The sequence below is a fragment of the Artibeus jamaicensis genome, unplaced genomic scaffold, assembly GCF_021234435.1.
Source record: "Artibeus jamaicensis isolate MK-2021 breed Jamaican fruit bat unplaced genomic scaffold, CSHL_Jam_final scaffold_537, whole genome shotgun sequence".
NCBI classification, from domain to species: Eukaryota; Metazoa; Chordata; class Mammalia; order Chiroptera; family Phyllostomidae; genus Artibeus; species Artibeus jamaicensis.
In genome coordinates this window covers 34252787-34273844 of record NW_026522047.1, presented here as the reverse complement: position 1 = coordinate 34273844, position 21058 = coordinate 34252787, and the positions used below count along the sequence as shown (strand labels likewise).

Genomic DNA, 21058 nt, shown 5'->3' with positions numbered 1-21058 from the left:
GTTGGATTGCTTAAGAGATTTCCCCACTCAGTGAGCTGACATTCACTTGACTGCCGCAGCATGTGGTACGGACATGTCAGTTCCCTAGCCTTCTCCACTTCCAGCCAAAAGACTTACATACCTTCAGAGTTGGAGAAGACCCAACATAAATGGGTGGAGGGTTCCCTTGCCAGCCCTCAAGACGGTAGATATGTCCCACACGAGAACAGGGGACAAACAGTAATTTGCCACCACACTGCCATATCTGTCAAGGAAAACACATATGAAAGTTGTTTCAAATGCCAAAATAAATTGCAGCTGAAAATTCATCTTATAACTGTGAATCTAAAAGCTTAATTAGATATGGCGTCCACGGGGAATTTATTAACTACACAAATCTTAAAGTAACTCGCTTGTTTTCCAAACTCATATAACCCCAAAGCAGGCAGTAAGGAAGGCAGTATGCACGGCTGCTTACGGGCCTCCTCCTATGCGGTGGTGGCTCCAGCAAACTTCTTCCAGGGTAACCCTGCCAAACCATGCAGAGTCTCCATTCCTAACATCATTCGTCATTTCTATTGCTAGTATATTTCCCACCTGGGTGATTATTATAATAATCTCCTGCCTGGCTTCTTCACCTCTGGCTTCTCTCTCTTCAATGCTATCCTCATTTATAGCAAGCGATTATTCTAGCCGAAGAGCAGCTTTGGGTCATGTTATTCCCTTGCTTAATATCGTCAATGGGTTTCCATTGCTTATCAAATTAGGTAAAAATCTCTTAGCTCAGCAGGAAAGGCTCTCTTCAATGTGGTGCTAACGCACCTGCCCACTTTATCTTCTTGATGTCCCTGTCTCATTCATGCTGTCGGATTCTGCCCAAAATATGTTCCTTACTGTATCCTGAACACATCATGTTTCACCTTTGTACCTCTCCCTATTCTATTTGCTCGGAAGACTCCCTCCCCTGCTTTTATCTCTGCTTATTGATACCATGCCCATCTTTCTCGTTCTGCCTCAAACTCTACCTCCAGTAGGATGCTGTTTCTTAATCACACCAACCAAATGGCATTCTACCTTATCATCATACTATGAATTTGAATATAATGTTAATCTCTTACGGATTGTGAGTTCCTTGAGAGCAAAGCCCAAGTTATTCTCCTTCCTCACAGCACTAAGCACTGGACATTTAAGACAAGGTAATGCATATTTGTTTAACTCAAACTGTGACACACAGTAGGTTTTTGTCTCTCTTTTGGGAAATGGGCATGGAAGGTGTTAGTGCTCCAGTGATGGGGGAGCTGCAGAAAGGCAGCTCCAGGTCAGTCTGAGGACGCACAGTCGTTGTTGGGATCTGCTTCTGCCCGGAAGCATGTCCTACAGTAATAAAGCGTAACTATGTCAGGGGCTGGTCAAATGTGGCCCCAACACATGCAGATTCTCCAAAGGGCTTCTATAACAAAAGGCTCCAATGTACAGAAAGCCTCAGGCAGGGGAATGAGGAGGTGTTTTTTATTGCTGAAGCTTGCTGGCCTCAATTTTACAGTGGAGCCATGTAAACGTGTAGTAAGTCTGGAGCTTGCATTCTGCCTTATTGTCCTTCAAAGGCATACATTTTTGCTAGTCATTCCTTATAATTTAGAGAAATGCTTTAAATAGTTATTCCACTCCACCCCCCGCGAAGAACCCAGCCCTTATTTGAAAGTCACAAAAGTCAGCCACTACATAGAAAACATCATTTGTTTAAATGAACTGTTACCTTGTATGAGATCTCAAAGTTTTCTCCGCCCCAGATCTGGAGACCTGGATCATACAGACCCAATTCAAAGAAGAACTCTCGTTCAATGGCAAATAATCCACCAGCCATGGCTGGGGACCTAAAAAAAAGAAACACTTCAATAACTATTGAAGACAACCCCCTTCACCAACAGACAGCAAGCTTTTTTGGAATGCAATCTAACTAATGCATAGAAGAGACAGAACTGATGGCTAAACATTAAGAAATTATAAAGCCCTTGCGAAATGATCTTTTCATATTTCCTTAATGAATTTACCAAAATTTCTCATTGAAATAGAATTATATAGCTCATTAAAAATTAGAGCATCGCATCATTTCACCATTAGAGGGCGCCTTGGTTCTTTTGTTGATTTAAATATTAAGCCTTCAGATTTAGTAAACGTAGAATTTTCTCTTTCACTCCTAAAAATCCTGAGCCACACAAGTCCTGGTCTGCTAACTGCTCCCACAATGATTCATGAGTCATTATGGGATGAGCAAAACCATACACCATGGAAGCAGTCTGTCATTTTTTAATTTTATAGCTCTGGGGCTTGCCAAATAGGGTGTAATTCATCTCAGAACCGTCACAGTTCATTCAGAGTTTGCAAATGTAGTACAGAAATGACACGGAAGAAACAGACTGAGCTATTTACCAGGCCAGGAGGTAGGACTGCTGGCTGGTAATTTGTACAACTTCTTGACTGGAATCTTGAATTTGCTACTTTTTAGGGACAAGGGCAAAAACATTTGGTAGCTTTTTAGGGACAAGCCACTCCTATCATTAGAAGTGACAGGAAAATAATTTACATTCTGTTGCCTGCCTCCCCTACCTGAACAATTAATTATTAATTCATCATGATTCTTAAGGAGATGCCTCCATTAGAGTACCTTCTACATCATCACATCTAATATTCAATTTATCACTAATTCCTCTTAATTCTACCCTGAAGATATATTTTGAAACTGTCCACCTCTTTCCGACTTCACCACACTGCCACTGCTTGGACTGTTGCAGTAACTTTATAACTTGTGTCCTTAGTTCTATTCTGTCCACATCCAAGTCTACCTGCCCAGCAGGCAGAGGGGACCCGACATGGGTCCCCTGCTGCCAGCCTCTCTCCACTCTGAGGCTCAGCTGGCTCCCTTGTTCTGAGTTCTTTGCCGCTCTCCTGGTGCCTTGAACTTGCCAAACTCCTTTCTGTCTCAGGACCTTGATCTATGCTGTCCATTCTCCTGAAAGGTTCTTCCTCCTCCTCTACAGGGTTGACTCCTCATCCTTTGGGTCTCAGCTCTAATGACACTTTGGCAAGTGGGCCATTCTTGGTCCTCCAGGCTGGATGAGGCATTTTTCTTCACACCACTTGTTGCAGTTGCTATTCCAGAGTTATTTGTGTAGTTTTCTGTTTAATTTCTGTCTCACCCACTGTATTTTAAGTGCCACTAGGGAACTGATCTTTTAAAAACTTATTCCCAGGAAAGACTGCTTGGCACACAGTAAATGCTCATTAAATATTTGTCAAGTGGACAAATAATGAATCAAGTAATATATTCAATATTAAAGAAAAATCACATTGTGGCCAAGTTATTCTCTTGTTCCCTTTCTCCTTAAAGTATACTGTCTAACTCACAAAACATTAGCACTATTACATTTTTGGCTATATTTCTTTGTCACATTTCTTTAACTGCCATTTAAAATTATTATAACTTTGCCTGTTTGATCTTTAAATACATTCCCACTTACCTCAGTATATATTTGAAAATGCATCTTAACACGAAAACCAGTGAGTCTTTTAAAGAGAAATTTCTCTTAAAATTTTCTAGCCCACTGGAAAAAAATGTCTTTACTAGCCGATGGAATTGTCAGGAATAAAGAATACAATCATTACCTCTTTTTTTCTTCTTCTAGAATTATGTTAGTCGGGTAAGCAAGTAAGCAGTAAGTTCCTGCACCATTTTGAAAAATAACTTCAAAGAGAAATTTGGAAAATGTCAAATTAAACTTGAAGTTCTAGAATTTCTTTATGTTTGCCATCACGACATGCCCAAATCCCACCAGCATTTGCATGACATTGGAAACACCTTCCCCAAACAGAGTTCTAATATTATCAATAGTGTAACAGGGAAAGAGAGACCAAAAGCAGAACCATAAGATCGGAAAAATGAAATTAGACATATTTAGAAGCCTATACTAACATTTGACGAGCATTTCATTTGGAGTCACTCCTTTGGAACACAGTCAAATGTTCCCGATAAAGGACCCCAAAGAATACGACAGCATACATTGTTCTATTTGAAGAGCCCCACCAGGGGACAGAAGCTGATTCTGGAATACGGTTTCCTTTTAATCAAGAGCTCTTCTGAGAAGGAAGCAATAAAGGAGTCTAGGTAGCATTTGCCAAAGTCATGTATTTTTATTAATTAATATAACTGGTATAAAATTAGTATGTAAGAGTTAGCACATAAAATAAAAGGAAGAACCACCCCCCAAAATCTCTTGCTATTGCTTTTACTGCCAACATAATACCCAATGCATTAAAGTGGATATTAAACTTGAATTACGAGTAATTTATGCATTGTAAATGTACAGAACGATTGTTCTTTGTTCTCTTGCATTTGGAATTAATGCCTTATAATACCCCCCCTTCCCTCCAAAAAGTGGAACCTGCATTTAGGGAGAAAACAATCACAAAGAAGCTAATGTGAATTTCAACTGAAATAGCGCAAGGAAAGAAGTCCTCAGAATCTAAACAACATCTACAGTTTTAATAACAAGTGTTTTAGCTTAGCAAGAAGTTAATAGGTTAGCAGCAACAGGAGGAAAGAAAACATGTAAGTGATTTAGTGATTACCGATATGGTTCGGTTTTTGTCTTTCTCACTCTCTTCTCTTGAGGGGTCAGAGGCACCCGTTTCCAGAGCATACTCCAATCCCATGCTCCTCGGGCATACCCATCTTCGTCACCACCCCCTTGGGGCACAATTTCATATGTGTTGCCACTTATGACATCTATGATCGGCACAGTGCAAATGGTTCTGTATGGCAGCGACGATGGCGGCAAAGATGAAATGGAAGGGTGTGTATGGACCCACATGGGAATACAAGTGCATGGGGAAGGAAAAAAAAGTACTTAGATAAACATTCCACGGAAGAAAATAAAGGAGTAATGTTTACCGATAAGGTTCAGTTTTATGTTTTCTTTTGGCCTTTTCCTTGTGGCTTAGAGGAATACGTTTCCACAGTAAACTCCAGTCCCAGGCCCCTCTGGCAAAACCATCTTCATCCCCACCTTGCTGTGGTTCAATGGAATAATCATTCCCATCTATGTAATCTATTAGAGGCACAGTACATGTAGTTCTGAAACATTTACAGAAAATGAAAAAGCATTTAAGAACCCAACAACTGACTAGTGTGGCATGCCTCGCTATATTTTCTCTTTGTCATTGATTAAAAAAATTTTTTTTTGTTTTGGTTTGTTTTTTGCACCAGGGGACTTCAACATCTAATGGGAAGTCGAAGTAAATGAGTGTTCTACAAAAGTCAAGGAGCTGCTTTCATAAGGAAAAGACAGAGGAGACTTGTCCCTCAGCTTGCAGACAAATATCAGGGACAAAAAGCCATGTCTTTTAGCTTAATAGTGTCTTCTCATTTCCACGTTGGTCCTACAGGCAACTTTTTCTTGGCAGTTTTTTATTGTTTACAAGATTTTCCTGCTTACTACTTTTACTCCTTAACCCTCCGTTATAAAACAAGTTTGTGTGCGTGTGTGGGGTGTCCACCTTTATACATTTATCTGTATAAAAAAGATAATACCTGCTATATTTTTAGTACTTCTCCCAATTCTTTGTTGCTTTCCATTTCTTTGGGAGCAGTTATTATAAAAATCTGTTTCTGTACTTTTTCTTGATCTTTTTTTCATATCCTTTTCTATTGCAAAAAAAAAGCAGCTTTCATTACAAAAAAAGAATTCTGTATTGTATTCTCGGTTTTCAAAAAAAATGAGGGAAAAAAATCCCTTAAAACCTAAAGAACTCAGGTGTAGCTTGAGAATTTGGAGCAAAAAATAACATCCATTGTATTTGACTTCAGGAAAATGCTAGTACTGTACGACTAATTGGGTGCAGCGTCAACTCTGCAAAGATAATTTGGTCCCCTGCTTGTTCCAGAGATCGTCTTATCAAGGAGGATTTGAAAATGCATTTCCTAAAATGGAGGTTGCAGCGTTTCATAGTCATGTTGAGGTGCTTTTTAGATATTTAGAAACCAAGGATAAGGGGAAATGTACAGGGCTTAACATTTTGATATGGTAGAAGTGGATTTGAGAAAGCTGTGTTATTATTCCCTCTGGAGTAATTCCCACGGGACAGTGGACGGTCACTGTGGGGCATGTGGGACTCCCAGGAAATCCTGTGAAAAACCACTTCTTTCCCCAGAGGACAGCCAGTCTTCACCTGGAGAGGGGAAGGTTTATTCTCTTTCCTCACTTCTCATGAGTCTCAGATTTCTTAATGAATGGTACAGCATTAAGGTGTCCCAGAGAGATCTCGGTTTGACAGTTTATTAGCTGTCTGATTTGGGGCAAATTAATTAACTTCTCCAAGCCTCAGTATCCTCTTCAGTACAATAGAGATAATAATGCTATCTCACAGGAGTGCTGTGAGGATTACATCAGACATGTGAAAAATGTTTATTAGAGGCCTTCACAGTAAGTCCTCTGATGATTAAACCTTCCAAGGTCTTTCTTTGACACATGCCTTTCACCACAGGGTTATGTCTCATCTGCCTAGATTCTGAAATAGACAGAATTCTGGACTAAAAGCAAAGAAGGCTTTTGGAACTACGAGGGGAATACTGCCTTCCCTTGCTTCAGATATTTCTGCAAACTTAATGGGGATCACCACATTTCTATGGTATAGTTGCCTGTTTCCAAACTTTAAAGTTTCTAGGAACCCCAAACTTTGGCACAAGTAACAACTGGTCCTTGAAGTGATCATTAAAAAGGGCACTAAAAACCCCAATTGTTATAATTTCAAACATTGCTCCTTCAAATCTTTGAAACTGTTACTATGGCATTGAAGGAGCAATTAATAATTACTCTTAGCAAAAATAATTACGCTTAGCGTTCGCTTTTGGAGCTAGAAGAAGTCTCTAAACCACAGATCCTTCTTGAATCAGACACCCGAGGCTTATCCCGGATGTCCAACTGCCTGCATCTGAATTAGCCCCAAGTATCAGTCTAGCTCCACCCCAGGAAACAACTGGCTGAGGGATAACACTCAAAACAGAGCACTCGACAGACTGCGTGGACCTGGAATCCGAAGAATGAGAGTGTTATTTGTCCTTCTAGAACGAAGTTTACTTTTCAACCAGGAAAGCAAAAAAGCAAGGTGATGTTGTTACCTGTCCTTAGAAATGGGAGCTACAAGTGGGGCGTACCAGTTAACTGCCACCTCACAGTGGGCATCAAGGTATATCAAAACCTTAAAAAAAAAAGAGGCAAGGTGAAAGAGCACTTATATATGGTACATCATATATTATACACAATTTAAAATGAGATGCTATAAGTTAGCATTAGAGTCAATCTTGACATTAAAGTTTTTTCTGTTTAGACCCCCATTTTCATTTCAATCTAAAAAAAAAGGTACTTAAAATGCATATGATCATTTAGTTATCAAACCCAAAATGATGACATTGTAGATGTCAATAATATCAAATGTTTCCTACCTGTCCAAGTTTAGCCTTCTGGGCACCAATACTTCGTGCTTGAATTAAACCTTCCCTTCTCTCATTTCGAAATACCTTCACTAGGCCATTCCACAGCTTAATATAGTCATCTAATTTTTCTTTTAAGTGTTCTGTGAATAAAAATTCAATCAGCATTATAAATTTTATTTATATATATATAACCAATTAAACTATTATTTTTCTCAAGAAACAGAGCAAGGGAAAGGTAGTTCAGACAGTCAGTGATTTTACACAGACCAGAATAATCTAGAGGGAAGAAAGGTGAAGGTTATTTTTAAGTTAAATTTTGAGTTTAATATGCCTACAGAGAATTGGTGAGCCTGAGAATAATCAACCATCTCTCCAAACATTAAAATAAATTTTGACTATGTCAAATGACATACAAACAAAAATTTTTTTAACTTAAAAAAATTAAAAATTAAAATTCACACATTAGCCTCATATCTAAAAGCTTTCGGGCATATTTTGTTTGCTTTTGGCAGAAGCAAGAGTCCAGGATTTCTGAAGACACATTGTATGACTTCTGTGAAATCCACAAAGGGTATAGGTAAACACTGGCTTCTGGGCCATCTTTCAGAAGCACAGCCCGTGCCCAGGTTGTCGTCTTGGTGTGATAAATACACTTCCCATCATGCCGGCAAAAAACAACTCAGAGATCCCGTTTTCTTTGCATTTTAAGCATTGACAGGAATATGTGTGCAGGTGTATTTACGAATAAGTATTATTTGTATATATACAAATACTCATAAATATTCATATATAAATATAAATAATATTTATAACAAATAAATAGCTAGATAAATAAATAAATAAATAAATAAATATTTGCAATTTGGTAGAAAAAATTCGTGCCATAAAAACAAAATATGTTTGCCGAAGTTTCCATCTTGCCTTCCCGGCTGCAAGAGAACAGTTTTTGTTTGTATCCCTATGAGCCCTTGGTGTTTGGCTCATCGCAGCAGCTCCTGGGTCATTAAAGATGTTTCTTGTGGGCACAAAAATTATTTTTAAATTGTTTAAAATTTTGGCCCACAAATACAAAAGCATGGCTGTATTTAGTGACGAGTTAGTGGTTAAATGGGCAAATCAGACTGTACTTAACACTTTACTCATTTTTAGGGAACTTATAAATGACCAAGACACCCACACAGGATATTCAACGTTGAGAACAAAACAATTTTGCTTTTTCTATTCTGGCATCCAGTTTTAATGACAATTATAAAGAAAATCCTCATGATAATTATATTCCCTCCCCCCCAAATCTAAGTAATTTTCTCTTCACTTTCTTAAGAAGCTCTTACCTTCCTTATTTCATCCCAATATAGTCCAATTTTTTCTAAGCCCCTTCTGAATTGTACAAAGTGCTTTTTTGAATACACAATTTAAATAAATTGTTAACAAATTTTTATGGCCAGAAACAAGTTGATGGCCTGTTCTTCAAATTTAGATGTTTAGTAAAGGGAAGTTGGTGAATCAAATGACTTCTGGCTGCTCTGAAATCTCACACTGTGGCAGACTGTACTGTATTAATGTTCAGAATATTCACTGCCCTTCCCTGGGGGGTGATTATCCTCCCCAACCCACTGATGTCAGGCTGAGCCATGTGCCTTGCCCTGGCCAATGAGAAGGGGGTGGAGATGACTTGAGGTAGTACTTGTAAGCAGAACTGTTAAACTCCCACCAGTGCTTCGCCATGTCCTTCTTTCTCTCTGCCTCTTAGGCAGGTAATGTCTGAGATCAGGTTTCTGCTCTGCCAGCCTGGGCCCTGCAGTGACGATGTAGGATGGAGCAGAGCTGACCAGGAGAGAACATGTCGCATGAGCGAGAGGACCGCAGTATGAGCGAGAGAACCCAGTGTGAACGAGAGAACCGCAGTGTGAACAAGAGAACCGCAGTGTGAACGAGAGAACCGTACTATAGCCCTTTGTTGTTATATGAGAGTGTGGGATGCATTTTACCCTCACCCCACGCAGCCTCAGCTGTTGATGCACACACGAACGGGGGTGTGCTCTGTTAAAAGGCTCCAAACCTTGTTTTGAGAGGATGCTCTAATTTCTAGAAACCCAAAGGAGCAGCCAGCTCCTTTGTGAGGATTCATTGTACATGAGCAAATGAAAATTTATGACTCAAAGTTCTACTTTCTGAATCCATTAGGGGGGGAAAGCACACAAAATTTTCACTCCAGGCAGATTTACCAAAGACTATGTACTTTTACTGAGGATGGGGCTGACACATTGTAAAGTTGTTCTGAAAATGGGAAAATGAATGAAAGACCTCTGTATTTCTGTACTTATGAATGCCTGTAAGCTAAGCAGATCCTGCATGTGGTTGATTTTAAAATATGTTACAAGAGACTAAATATTAGAGGTACGTAACAACAAAAGGTCTGATCACCAAAACTCAAGTAAATTGGACAAAAAAATTAAATCCAAGATTCTGTTCATCTTTTCTAGGGCCAAGCAGTTATTTTTGGATGGCAGATACCTTTTGATGTATCTTCATATTTGTTTAGAATATGCTAAGATTTTACTTGTGTTAATAGGATAGGGCTTCTTAAAAATCAGGAAAATCACAGACATGGGAGTTTTCAGTCATTCTTATAGATTTAGGTTTTTCTAAATCTAAAATATTTTTGGTATCAACAGTATCATGTAAAACATTTTAAATATAAGATGGGGCAAAAGTAAGGTTACAGTTGTGAGTATATGAAACACAGAGTTTATGCTTTGCTAATTATTATTTTATTTTCCATATGAACAACTATAAACACACTTTTGCCCCCCTCTGTATTTATCTTGAGACAGGAAGTGTGTTATGTATTTTTTTTATTTTTAAAGATTTTTATTTATTTATTTTTAAAGAGAGGGGAAGGAAGAGAGAAGGAGAGGGAGAGAAACATCAATGTGTGAGAGAAACATTGATTGATTGAGCCCCAAATGGGGACCCGGCCACAACCCAGGCAAGTGCTCTGACCGAGAATCAAACAAGCAACCCTAGGCTTTGAGGCACAAGGCAGAACCAACTGGGCCATGCTAACTGGGGCAGGACTAGTGTTTTAATGAATACATTCCTGTCACAGAAAATTGCAACCCAGGTGAGATGTCTAAGCTAAAGGAACTTGATATGACTAAAAAAGTTAAAGTTATGCAATTTCTAGTGTAATTAAAAATGATCAGTTGAAAAGAAGTGACTAAGCTAAACAAAGACGAGGGGTAAAGGAAATAGACCATATTCCTATTTATTCTCCATGCTAACCGATGTGTACAAGTTCAAGACCTGGTCATGTCCTTGCATAAACAGTAGAGATTTATCCAGACTGCAAGAGTTCTAAATTAAGTTTTGGAGGAAACTTTTGTAAAGCCATTTCAAATGGTATTTTCATGCTTCCTATGTTCTGTTTTCTGACATATAGTCAGTGGCGTTACTAGTTGTACACAAAAATTGTCTGCAAACTTATTTGCAAAAAGCAAATATCCCGTCTTTAGTCAAGTTTCGAAGGATTCAATTCAGCTCTGTGACAAGCAAAGAAGAATAGATACCCAAATCTGGGTTTCAGCCTCACATTTTTATTCAGGATGCCGGTTTAGGGTCTGAGGTATAGCATTATCTGTCTTTTTATAATCATGTCATTAAGAAGATACCTTCAGCTTACAGTAATTTATCTATTTGAAGAAAAAATGTTAACTTAAACCTACTTATCTGGAGAATCAATGCCCAATTTCTTTCTTAACAAGTTGAACTAAGACTAACCAGTGCATCCCTACATGCGATAATAGCTACCTCCTTAAAGAAAATAAAAAATAAAATACAGTGTCCTTGTATGCAATACACGAAATCAAAGACAGAACAAAATAAACTTCAGCAGGTACTTTCTATTATAAATAAAAATAGTCCATGGTCTCTGGTCAAATTCAATACCGTATCATTGTTAAAAGGCAAACTGCAGGCTATTAAACAGGTATATGGACTTCTGTGACAAGTGTGGATGGAGTACCAGGTGCCATACAATATACATGCATACATTTTTTAAGTCTTTCAATAAATTACCTCCAAGACTAAATTTTTGCAAAATCCAAGGCCCCCAAAATTGGTATAGTATAAAAAAGTGGTTAAATACACAATTATTAGCCTGAAGCTTTGATTTGAGCCGTTAATTACCATCTCTGTAACTGCCGGTTAGTTACTTAACATTTCTGAGCCTCATGTAAAATGAGGGTAATAACAATATTCACTTATAAAGGTTCTATGGCCAGGATTAAATAAAATAATTCACATAAAATGCTTGGTACAGTACCAACTTGCTGATAAGAGATGCTACCAATAGATGCTAACTATTCATTTTTAAGGAGAAATTAGTTTGAAATCACATTTTGCAGTTAATCATGATTAGTTTATTTCATGGAAAAAAATGTCAATTCCATAGCTGTTACCTTTATTGCTGAAATCATCAATTAACACAATTTCTGCTAAATACTTCCTTGGAGTCCTTTTAATGACACTGTGGACTGTTCTCATGAGGGTCGACCAGCCCTCATTGTGGAAGACGATGACGACGCTGGAGGTGAGCAGGTTTTCGTCATAGTGCCAGTACCTGCACCTGCAAAAGGACATTTTCACCACATGTACTTAGAGGTCATCTACAATGCCTGCTTCTGAACTTGATGCGATTATGTTTTCTGATTGCAATAAACATTACTGACTTAACTAAGGTAAGTGAATGAAAATACAACATTTTATATTTTAACAGAAACACAAGGTAGAAGAGAGAAGCTGCCATCAGATGAAGTTGTTCACAGACAAAGCTACTTCCTAACCACTGGCACTTTTTCTGTGACTAGAGAACTAGTTTGTGAATTTATACTTCTCAGCTGGGATGCTTAACATATTACCTACAGATATCAGGTTTGTTTGTTTGTTTTTCATGATTTAGAGCTCAGTACAATTTCCTTTTTAAGACTTGAGCTTCTGATGCAAGGCATTTAATGTCACCTGCTGCTAATAAATTACTATATAACAGTGTTTGAAAACTATCCTATCAATAATATAGCTAAAATATTAAGAAAAAAAATGAAGGCTAAACAGTGGCATGTAGCAGGCATTCAAAAATTAACTTGAATAAATAAAGACCTTATATTATTGTAGAGTTACTAGATCCACTAAAGAAGGATCTTTAGCTATTCAACACAGAATTATCTGAGACTGTAACAGGGTTCAAGTTTCCAGAAGCCTTTTTCTACTTGGAAGGAAACTCAAAACAGGGCCTAAAGACTCAAGGAGCCAGGGAAGGCTCAGTGAGTTTCATAGAAGTGTGATGCATATATGCACATACATACACCTATATCTCTGTGTGTATATCTTATGTGTATGCATACCCACATATTTTGTATTTTTGTTTGGTAATGGGCAGAGAACAAGGTAGTAAGAACAAGAGGGACAAATGAGGAAAATTTGAGACCCATGTTCTTTTATAGAGGTTAATTTTGTACTTGGAGTCTATTACATTCTCCTTGATAAGTAGAAGGAAAAGCTTCCCCCCCTAGCCCTCAGCCAAAACTTTCCATGAATTAGTGGATAAGCTTATTCTCAAGATTAAATTTAAAACCATAAAAGCAGTCCTGGCTAGTGTGGCTCAGTGGATTGAGTGCTGGCCTGCGAACCAAAAGGTCGCTGGTTCAATGACCATGCCTGGGGCACATGCCTGGCTTGCAGGCCAGGTCCATAGCAGGGGCACCCCAGACGCAACCACACATTGATGTTTCTCTCCTATTTCTCCTTTCCCCTCTCTCTAAAAATAAATAAGTAAAATCTAAAAAAAACCCAGAAAAGCAATAATTCACATTATCAGCCTGATAACCTATACCACCATTTAGAATAGTAACTGTTACCTAAAATAGGGCCTGGCCCAAAACAGATGGAGACAACTTTTTCTCCAGGTCATTATTTACTTCTCAAAAGTGTTCTCAATTGTGTTCTTAGATGCTGTTCTAGAAGCACAGGCTGAATCTGGTAATGCATCTGCATTTTCTCACTGAATGAGTAAGTAATAGGTACCTACTCTGCCCATGCTCTGAGCTGAGCACCGGAGCCGCAACATCGAGGAAGACACTGCCCTTATGAAGCCAACAGTCCTATAGGAGTCACGTGACATGAAACAAATATTTGTACTTTCCCTGAATGTGTTGGTGGAAAAACCTGGGTGTACCTGACTGGTGGACCCCACTTGTCCTCAAGACATGGATCAGAAAGGCCTCCCGTAGCCAGTGCTGGACGGTGAAAACTGAAGGATGATAAACAAAGTTTCGAACCCAAAGAAGTAGGGAGGGAGTTGGGAGGAAAAGATAAAAAGCACAAGAATGAATTGTGTGCATATGATTCAGAAATTATAAGAACTTTAAAAATAAATAGATGGAAGATCTATATCTTCCATTCGACTATGAAAAATAAACATAAGTTAAAGAAAAAACATTGTAAGAAAGGGCATTTGCTGTATAACAGCAAATAACAGCAAATACTTATGTCCCAGGCACTATTCTATTTACTTTACTTTTATTAACTTATTTGATCTGCCAACACCACTATGAGGATACTGCTATTTTACAGATGAGGGAATGGAGGCTCAGAGATAATGACTTGCCTAAGATCAGACTATTAAATTATGAAGTCAGGAAATAAACTTTGGCCCATATCAAGTTTTTTAGAATTCTTGTTAAACATGAACAAGAGAAAAATAAAAAAATACTAGCTATGTCTATACGTAAGTGGTTAAAAATTGATCTAAGCACTGATACTGACACTGAATATCAGTTCCGTACCAGGCACCTGTAGAGCTTATTGTTATGTGACGAGAGTACTCTTCCTTCCACCTTTTCCTGCCTTTTTTCCCCAGGAGATACCCCAGGAGTGGGGAAGGAATGGTGGGCTATGTTACCCTTCAACAACCAGCTGAACAAAGAGGGCTTTTTAAAGCTGAGAGGGGCCAACTGGTCTTTCAGAATAACAAGTCAAAAATGTAGTAGTGGAGGAATTCAGATCAACTAACCTGGGCAGAGCAAGGTGTGTCTGATTTTTAGATGGGTAGGGCAATAATCCCCCTCCCTTCCAAACGATCTGTGACCCATACAGAGCCTCAGGCAGCATTTTTCTGATTTTCTGTTGTGAAATGAGGCCATTGGGTAGAGTACACAGTAGAGCTTATCACATACAAAACCTTGATGTTATTACGACTTAGTATGGAGAGAAGCACCCACAGCATTGAGGTAAAACCCCCTATTTCTCATCTTTTCTCTCACTTTACTGGCAGAGATTTATAATAGGTTCTATAAAGAAGGAAGACCAACTGAAAGTAGAATGCCACATTCAAACATATGGATTATGGTACAGACTTTTGACTAATTTCTGCTCTTTGGCACCTCATTTTCCAAGAGAGCTTCTAAATCCTCTAACATCAAGGGCAGTAGTGTCTTAGCTTTATTACAGAACTGTTCTGGTTGCAAACATCCACATTCAGGTTACAGGCTAGCAATGATTAAAGTCATAAAGCTATTCTTACAGTAATTTTACTGAACACTTTCATGGTAACTGTATGGGCCAGGTGCTTGGTATCAGAAAAAAAGATGAGAATAAAGAATTTTCCTAGTGACTTTTCTGTAACTGAACAAGTAGATTTCAAAACCAAAAATGAAATGCCTGTGAATAATTTACTTGCTTTCTGTCTGTGCCAGCTATATTTTTTATCATCTGTAGTTTGATCTAAAGCCTTGTTGTACTTAGACTTTATCAACAGATAATTCAGTAGACTATGAAAAGCAACATTTTTAGGTGGTAAGTTCCTGCACTCCATATGTACTATCACTAATCTACAGTAATGTGTGTGTGTGTACACACTTGCATATTTTTGTGTGGAAGCTACTCATCGTGCCCATTTTAAAGGCTGTATCTTCCTTCTAGATCATTCCCTGAGAGTCTCAATGAAGAGTCATTTGGGAGTCTTTTCTTTAATTCTGCTTCTATCATAAAGACTATTCTTTAGGCATAGGAGAGAATTTCTCAATCTGGGAAACACTGATTTATTTTTAAACTACCTGTTTTTATTTTGAAATAAACTGAAAATCTTTCCTGTGCCCATCTAAAAGCACTTTTACCTATTCTCATGATAAAAGGAAGTAGAAAATGCTTACAACTTATATGAAGCAGTGCTGACACCCAAGGGATTAATAAATCAGTAATATAGACTATAACATTTAACTTGGCATCCAGAAACCAATATATATATATGATCAATGAAAGGAGAATTACCACGGTTAAACCCATTCACTAAAGCTCAATGGACTGGGGGAGTGGATCTTACCCAAGTATTCAGTTCCTATGCACTTTGACCGGAATGATTCAAATTAAACTCCTTGAGAACACGCTTTGGTAGATTTTATTCCTTACGGTTCATTACACACAGCAAAATAAAGACTCTGAGCATCAGAAAAATGTATAAATTAATCTTCCTGATCACCTGGATGTGCTCCATTTTGTCAATGTATTTTCCAGAAAAGATTGTTATAATAACTCATAACATTGTCAACATAATAGGACAAACTATAACCATTAATTAGTCTGGCTATATATTCCTTTGAATATATAATTTAAAATTAAGTCAGCACTATATTGTTTTGCAAACATATTATATTGCTACTCACAAGTCCCTGGAACCTATCTCCTCAAAGTCTTATTAGGCCCAGTGTTTCTCCTTTTGTTCCTTTCAGTTGAATTCAGCACCATATACCATATTTACATTTATTTTTGGTTTAGGAGCACGTCTAGCATGGTTCTGCTCTCTTTGACAGTTTTGTCAAATTGCGAATATAACCACTCCTCCCAACTTTCTCTGTGTTCAAAATTGGATTAGTAAGATCGCTATCCCTGTATCTACTGTTTACATGAACAAATATGAGGTCAAATATAATGCTTTACAACGATGTGTAATCCATGAGCGTTTGCTATCACACCATTCTTCAATTTCGTCTCACTCCACTATCATTCACACAACATCTCTTTATCTGTCCACAGGGATCCGAAGACTGCTCAAATATCCTGCTAAATCAAGATGTAGTAGGTATCACACAGTGTCCTGATCCACTAACGTAAGCTCCTGTCTTTTTTTAGATACAGTTACTTAGTTTGGTTTGTCTCCTTTTCATAGACTGTGCTGGCACTACTTTTTAAGTATGTATTAGGTGATTCCCCCCTAGAATTGTAACAGTACATCAGTGTCAGGTTTCCAGGACCAAACTTTCTCTTTCCCCTTTGGAAAACATGAGGCAATATTTTCCCATCTCCAGTTTCCTAAAAGCTCTCCTCTTCCCCACAGTGCCTCTGGATTACTGACAGCACTTTCTCTCAAACACATCTGGTACGTTCCTCAATATCTAGTCCTATGAGAGGCTTTAAAGGTCTCAACAAATTTAATGTATTCGAGTGCTTTCTTATTCCGTGCCCATTATATCTGGATTTAACTCCCTCTTAGTCTGTTGGCTATAAAACTTTCAATATGGAGACCACTCCTGCAGAGCGCTAAGAAAGAAACAGAAGTATTTTACATAGCTGTTTTCTCTCATGTTAAAATATAACGTGCCCTAATAATCTGCCTACTCGGCCTTTTCTTTATTTTACTCCAAAGAGATTATTTTTAAATGTAAAAACTTTTGTTATCTTTGGCAGACACCACTTGGATGCATGTCTGGAATGCCTTCTGCTTCTCTGAAAGCTGCCCACCACTCGCGGTGCAGCCCAGGTCCCCTCCTATTTACACGAAGGTTACTGAGTGGAAGAGACCAACCGCATGTTGTCATCTCCAGTCCAGCAGGATGGACTAACAGGGAACACCTGCCCAAGCTGGGCCAATCGGAGGCCCTCTCCTTGGACTTGGGCCTGAGACTCTAGCTGGTTTCTATTGGGCTCTCTCTTTTTTTTTAGTTCTGTTTCACTTTATTTCTTATGGTTTTATTTTTTCACATTTTTTATTGTTTTTTATTATTGTTCAAGTACAGTGTCTGCCTTTTCCCCCTACCACTCCCTCCCACCCCAGCCATCTCCCCTCCTCCAATTCCATCCCACCCTTGGTTTTGTCCTTGTGTCCTTTATAGTTGTTCCTGAAAACCCTGCCCCCTTCCTCCCCCATTATCCCCTCCCACCTCCCCTCTATTTGGCTCTCTTGAATGATTGATCACATGAGGCAAGGATGGAGCAACTATTTTTATGGAGAAGCAGAGAAAGAGAGAAGTAGAGATGAGAGTTAATAAACTCTCAGAGAGGAAGAGCATATGACTTTGGTTCTCAATTTTCCATTTCCTGGTTCCTGATCTTGGGTTTTACGAGATACTCCTATATCCTTTCAGTTAGTTGTCCATAACCCTCACCCCAACCCTTTTCAACTAACTGAGTAGATTTGATTCTGGCACATAATCTATGTCTAGCATGCTACTTTTGATATTTTTGTAAATTTTAGTGTATTATGTGTATGTCCTCATAGAATTAAACAGAGCTTTTCATCATTTTTAATCAACAAATCTATTTAATGTATTAAATATTAACAAAAAGGAGAACAACAAGTCTTTCACTTCTGCTCTGCTGGGGTTGAAGTCAAAATCAATGAACACAGATTAATGGTTGGTTCTGCACAAGTTTTGCAGGTACACCACCTTTCAGGATATAACTAGGTAATGGACAGAGTACAGCTGTTTGCCACTCTTGTTTTGGAGTGTACTGGCTGGTGCTATGACTGGAAGGTAGGAAACCAGAACAGCTATGAATATATGGCCCACTGGTGGCTTTAGCTCACTATGCCCATAATCTTTATCAGTTCTACCCTCTCAATCAGCAAAATCTAAATTAAAACCAAACACATGCTTGCCACCTGCGCAACATTTTAAGACAAATGCCCTCCAGTTGCAACCAGGTAGCTGCACCTAAACTTCTCCTGGGATGGGTTTCATTGTCTGAGGCAGAGAGTTGAGGTCTAAAGGTTTATTTCATGTCCAAATAATCCATGTGTTGGAGGGAAGGGGGAAAGGAAATTCATAGCAGAGCAGAATGGCCAGGACCAGAAACTCTCTGGCCCACCCTGGCTGACTGCTAAGGGAAGAAACTACAAAAAGAACTTCAAAAAAACACTGCTTTATGTAACAAAGAATAACACAATTATCTGCCTAGACCATTTGTGGCTTCCTGTGACCTAAGGCTCTGTGAAAAGCTTTATACCTGTATTTATTTCCACTTTCTCTAGACTTCTCTGAGGTAGCCGTTTCCTAGCAGCTGCTCAGTAAGGGGGAGACAGCTGTCCAGTCATTAGCCAAGACAGCTCAGCTGTCAATGATCCTCAAACACAGACAGAGAACGGTTGGAATTCACAGCTCCAAACAGCCAGAGGCTTCCTAAAGGCTCACCCCATCCCTGGACCACTCCGCTTGCACTTTCCGCAGCAACCTTAAATAATGTGATAGAGTCTGGGGCAGAAAAATTCACAAACGGCTTTAGAGAACACCTCCATCTCAGCCGTCCTGCTGATGCTCCTTTCCATTTGGGGTCCCGCTAAGCCAACCAGGTACGGTTGGGGGGGATGTCTCTATCTTCAGCTACTAGACAGATGTAGGAGAGAACTTGACAGTTGACAGGTGTCAAGAGTGATTACACAGGGATGATTATATGTCCCTTTGGCGAGGACATTAGTGGCATCAGGGACCTGAGGCTGAGGAGTTAGTGAGCACCTGTGGTGTGGGCACAGTGAAAAGCCCACTGTAGTGAACCACAGAGAAGGAACCCAAATGCCTGCCCACGAGGAATCCATGAAGACAATGTGCTCCCAAGTCCATGTTCAACAATCCTGGCTGACTCCCAGAACGAGTTGGGGAAAACTTGAGGAAGCTAAAATTCTAGCACAGGGGAGCCAACTAAATGGTGTCTTTGCTATTATTCATTGTGTTATCATTTTATCCAAGTCTGGAGAAACAGGGTGCTAAGAGCTCTGAGAGTGTCCACAGCACTGCCACACACATCCGAGTTTCACGGTAACTCTGTGAGGCAGGTGGAACAGTCCTCAGTATTATTTATTCTGTATATAAGGAGACAGAGGCGACATCAGGTTATGATTTACTCAAAGCCACAGTGACAGAGGCGAGATTTAAAATTAAACCTTTAAATGCCTTCCCCTAAACCACTGTTTTACTAAGAATTAAATAACAAATAACGTGCTTCAATAGAATAGGAACATGAATTCCTTATTTTCACTCGGTGCCCAGGGAATACACGGCCACCAACACAGTAAATGCACACAGCTCTGTGGACTTCTGCCTGGCTTTAAGGATCAAGAATACTAAACACCTTGGGGCAAAATAAGAATGTCGAACTATGTCATTAGATTGCTGTCTTCAAATATCCTTTTTTTTTGAAAAGGAAAACACACTCAGACAGGTGCATCCACTTTATGATCTAAATGTCAAACCACAATTTAGAAAAAAATTCTGGCAGGGTATCCTAGAACCAGACATACGTTCTCACACATTTCTTCAAAACTCCCTGGGAAAGTAAAAGGAACATTTCATAGTATGAGCCATATGTTTATAGCTATATTGGACTCTCATTTCAAATGAGCTTCCATACCATAGTCTAGTTTTACCGAAGTACCAGACTATCAAACACCAATAAATTTCGGCTGAAACAACAACCGCTAACAGGATTAAGGATCAAAATGAGGTGCCATGGCATAGATAAAACAGAATGAATCACTATAGGTTTGCGTCTGCTACAGTTCTTAATTTATGTGGCACCTTATTCCATGAAGAACTTTAGGCAGTTTACAGAGACACACAGTATGGCACAATATTACAAAAAGTAAAAATAGGAGGGGAAATATGGGTAAAGAAAGCTTGAGGAAGAAAAGGTGGTAGCAAGAATGAGGTATTAAAAATGCACACCAGCCCTGGCTGGTGTGGCTTAGGAGACTGAGTGCCAGTCTGTGAGCCGAAAGGTCACTGGTTCTATTCCTGGTTAGGGCACATGCCTGGGTTGCAGGCCAGGTCCCTGGCTGGGGGTCTGTGAGAGGCAACTGATCACCATTTCTCTCCATCTCTTTCTTCCTCCTTTCCCCTCTAAAAAAAGAGAAATCTTTAAAAAATTAAAAATGCATACCAAAGAGCCAAGGCCTCTCGTGTGCAAACTCTGGGGCACCACTCACAACGACTACACCACGAACAGCACCATCCTGAATTGGGTGATATGGTGGCCTTGGGTGCCCTCTGCGTCCATATTTATTATGGGTAGGTCACAACTCGGCTTCAATTTTCTGACAGGAAAACCTGGTCAGGGCTGTATTTAAAAAATCAGTTGTTCAGAAGAAGTTCAATATTCTTGGTGTGAAAACCAGATGGGACTTTTTCCTAGGGGGCTTCCTTATGGTAAATGCAATAATGAGTTTCACGGGGCCTGTCTCTCATGGAGGCTGTCAATGGAGACCAATGGCATTATACCAAAGTATAAGTCAGCAAAAACACTTGTGCAGCAACCAAGTTGGGAATT

General features: G+C 39.1%; 1 protein-coding gene across 2 annotated transcripts in view; it reads right to left on the bottom strand.

Annotated features, from left to right (window-relative positions):
* The window catches only part of GALNT7 (polypeptide N-acetylgalactosaminyltransferase 7), a 121736-nt gene that overhangs the window by 14604 nt on the left and 86074 nt on the right, over positions 1-21058 (bottom strand). Inside the window, exons 3-8 of one of the 2 annotated variants that reach the window (XM_053658491.1) lie at positions 11929-12095; positions 7478-7608; positions 7154-7233; positions 4928-5110; positions 1736-1853; positions 122-244 (exon numbers count right to left, since the gene is read on the bottom strand). In XM_053658491.1, the coding sequence (XP_053514466.1) occupies positions 122-244; positions 1736-1853; positions 4928-5110; positions 7154-7233; positions 7478-7608; positions 11929-12095 (802 nt within the window). Of the gene's footprint in view, positions 1-121; positions 245-1735; positions 1854-4605; positions 4789-4927; positions 5111-7153; positions 7234-7477; positions 7609-11928; positions 12096-21058 lie in introns of both variants that reach the window. The other variant, XM_053658490.1, reaches the window with a different exon arrangement.